This window comes from Papaver somniferum, chromosome 4 (genome assembly GCF_003573695.1).
Source record: "Papaver somniferum cultivar HN1 chromosome 4, ASM357369v1, whole genome shotgun sequence".
NCBI classification, from domain to species: Eukaryota; Viridiplantae; Streptophyta; class Magnoliopsida; order Ranunculales; family Papaveraceae; genus Papaver; species Papaver somniferum.
The window spans coordinates 46,594,884-46,597,417 of NC_039361.1; the positions used below are offsets into that span (position 1 = coordinate 46,594,884).

Here is a 2,534-nt window from a genome sequence, read left to right on the forward strand (position 1 = left end):
TTAAATAACTCACACATATGCATAAAAATTGGTCCATGACCTTATAAATACAAATTATTTGTTATATATAGATACCGAATTTTCAGAGCCGAACTCACATTTATAAATCGAATTATACACGTACGTATGCCGTTCCGAATTAATGACGAATCACGTCCCGTTGACCGAATTTTGGACCGAATCTGAATTTTACAAAACCGTATAATACTCGTACGTTTGCCGTTCCGTACATTTGCCGAATCCCGAATTACTAACTAGGGTAAAGAGAGATGTCGAGGAAGGAGGAGTGGAGCCAAAATAACCAATTCCTTGTTTTCTTGTGGGGAAGGGAGGCTGGGTAGACTATTATAAAAGCGTAGGTGTTGTTGTTTATTCATTCTTCAATCTCTCATTTTTTTTTCCTCTCTAGTTGCTCTCTATCTCTCTTTCTCTCTGGATCTTTCATTTTGTCTCTACACATACATCACCACACACATTTGTTTGTTTCTTCCTTTTGAATACTTCTTGGCAACCACCAATATAAATTAACCCAGACTGATCATTCATTCATATAGAGAAAGAAGATTAAGCAAAATTTTAAGGATATGGGAAGGCAACCTTGTTGTGAAAAAGTAGGGTTGAAGAAAGGGCCATGGACAGCTGAAGAAGATAAGAAGCTTATCAACTTCATTCTAACTAATGGCCAATGCTGTTGGAGAGCTGTTCCTAAACTTGCAGGTCCATTCTCTAATCAACATTCAAAACTTTTTGCTTTCTATCTTTCTTTCTGGGTTTTCAATCATAACCCAGTATATTCGCCAAAAAGACTTAGAAAATTAATTAAGATTGAAAAAAAGAAAAAAAGATCACCTTTTCATTAATTAAAAAGGTTTTGATAATTTTTTTTTTCTTCCTTTACTCTTTTTTTTGCAATTGACTGATAGATTTTACGTGTTTTTTTTCCCACAGGACTGTTAAGGTGCGGCAAAAGTTGCAGATTAAGATGGACGAATTACCTGAGGCCTGATCTGAAGAGAGGTTTATTGTCAGAATCTGAAGAACAAATGGTTATCGATCTCCATGCTCGTCTTGGCAATAGGTATGCTACAAACATATTTCACACATAAATTCCGATCGAATATACTTGTATTGTATTCTACCAAGAGGCATGTTTCTATTCGCCATATATTTATTATACGTACAGTTGCAAAGTTAATTAAGGTGGTTTAGAATGCCGGTTGGGGAGAGTTGGTAGGAAGTATTCATACTTAATATTCTTCCCGTCAACCTCTGACAATGAGGTTCTTACCAAATAATTGCACATCTTATAAGCCAATTATGTGTTTCTCACTAATTAAGTATAATTTCTATTGATTTCTTGATTTTTATATATGGTTCTTAACTTTTAATTAATCAGTTTTCTGTTGATAATAACAGATGGTCAAAGATTGCATCCAATCTCCCTGGTCGAACTGATAATGAAATCAAGAACCACTGGAACACCCACATCAAGAAGAAGCTAAAGAAAATGGGAATTGATCCTCTTACTCATCAACCACTGGTTCCTGCCGCAACCTCCACCACAAATGTTGATAATCATCATCTTCAGAAGCCAAACCAGCAATATTCTCCAGTTATTGATATTACTGAATCTGGAACTGAGAATTCTCAGCATTCATCCATGACTGATGATGATCAAACCAAAGGTGTCGAATTAGAAACGAATACGACAGGAAACAGCGACGGGTTTTGTACGGATGAAGTTCCGTTGATTCAACCTCATGAAATACTAGTGAACTGTAATCAGAAGAATAATAATTCTTCATCCTCTGTTACTTCTTCATCAGCATCGTCGTCATCATCTTCTTCATCGTCTGAGATTAATGAAGAATTAGGATTTCCAAATTTGGATTGGCCTGAATATACAAATATGGTAAGTGGTGGCGGAATTTGGGACGATTTTAACTGTTGGGAATATCTTTGTGATGATTTATTGCTGGATGGATCAAGCAGAAAACTATCCGTCAATAATAATATCAACACCCAGCATGATCTTAGTTTCAATCATTATGATCAATACCATAGAAACAACATTTTGGAAGAAGAAGCTTGGAAATTTGAGCTCCTGTAGAGGTTTTAATAGCATTTGTGACGGAATTTTGGGGTTCATTGTTTGTAACTTGATCAAGGTTTATTATTACAGAGAAACACAACAAGAAAAATAACAACTCATCTTTGATTTCCCCCCCTCTCTTTTTCTTTTTACTGTTAATTACACACTTAAATTTATTTTATTTCACTGTATATTTTCTTGGTAAAATTACTTTCTTTCTCTTTTCATAATCAAAAAATAAATGAAAAAACAGTGAGAAAGGTGATGTAATCTTGAGGTTTGCTTTGAATTATTTATTTATTTTTAATAATAAAGTCAGCCTCGTTTTGATTGAACGAAATATTGTTGAAATGGTAAGACAATTATATTGTATCAACCTACCTAACCCCGTTTCTTCAAGAGAGACATTTTCATTATTTGCATTCATTTTATTTAAAAATTA

General features: G+C 34.2%; 1 protein-coding gene across 1 annotated transcript; it reads left to right on the forward strand.

Moving 5' to 3' along the window:
* Positions 1 to 323: 323 nt before the first annotated feature.
* LOC113275366 (transcription factor MYB20-like) lies at positions 324 to 2,228 on the forward strand. The gene is made up of 3 exons (XM_026524852.1): positions 324 to 717; positions 949 to 1,078; positions 1,417 to 2,228. Exons 1-3 carry the CDS (start codon positions 585 to 587, stop codon positions 2,108 to 2,110), a joined length of 957 nt encoding a protein of 318 aa, XP_026380637.1. The 5' UTR covers positions 324 to 584; the 3' UTR covers positions 2,111 to 2,228.
* The last annotated feature ends 306 nt before the right edge of the window (positions 2,229 to 2,534 follow it).

Excerpts from the sequence above, each read along its gene's own strand:
- LOC113275366 (XM_026524852.1), top strand. The coding sequence starts at position 585 with ATGGGAAGGCAACCTTGTTGTGAAAAAGTAGGGTTGAAGAAAGGGCCA. Across the intron at positions 718-948 it reads AGCTGTTCCTAAACTTGCAG|GACTGTTAAGGTGCGGCAAA; the intron begins GTCCATTCTCTA and ends TTTTTCCCACAG. Across the intron at positions 1,079-1,416 it reads CATGCTCGTCTTGGCAATAG|ATGGTCAAAGATTGCATCCA; the intron begins GTATGCTACAAA and ends TGATAATAACAG.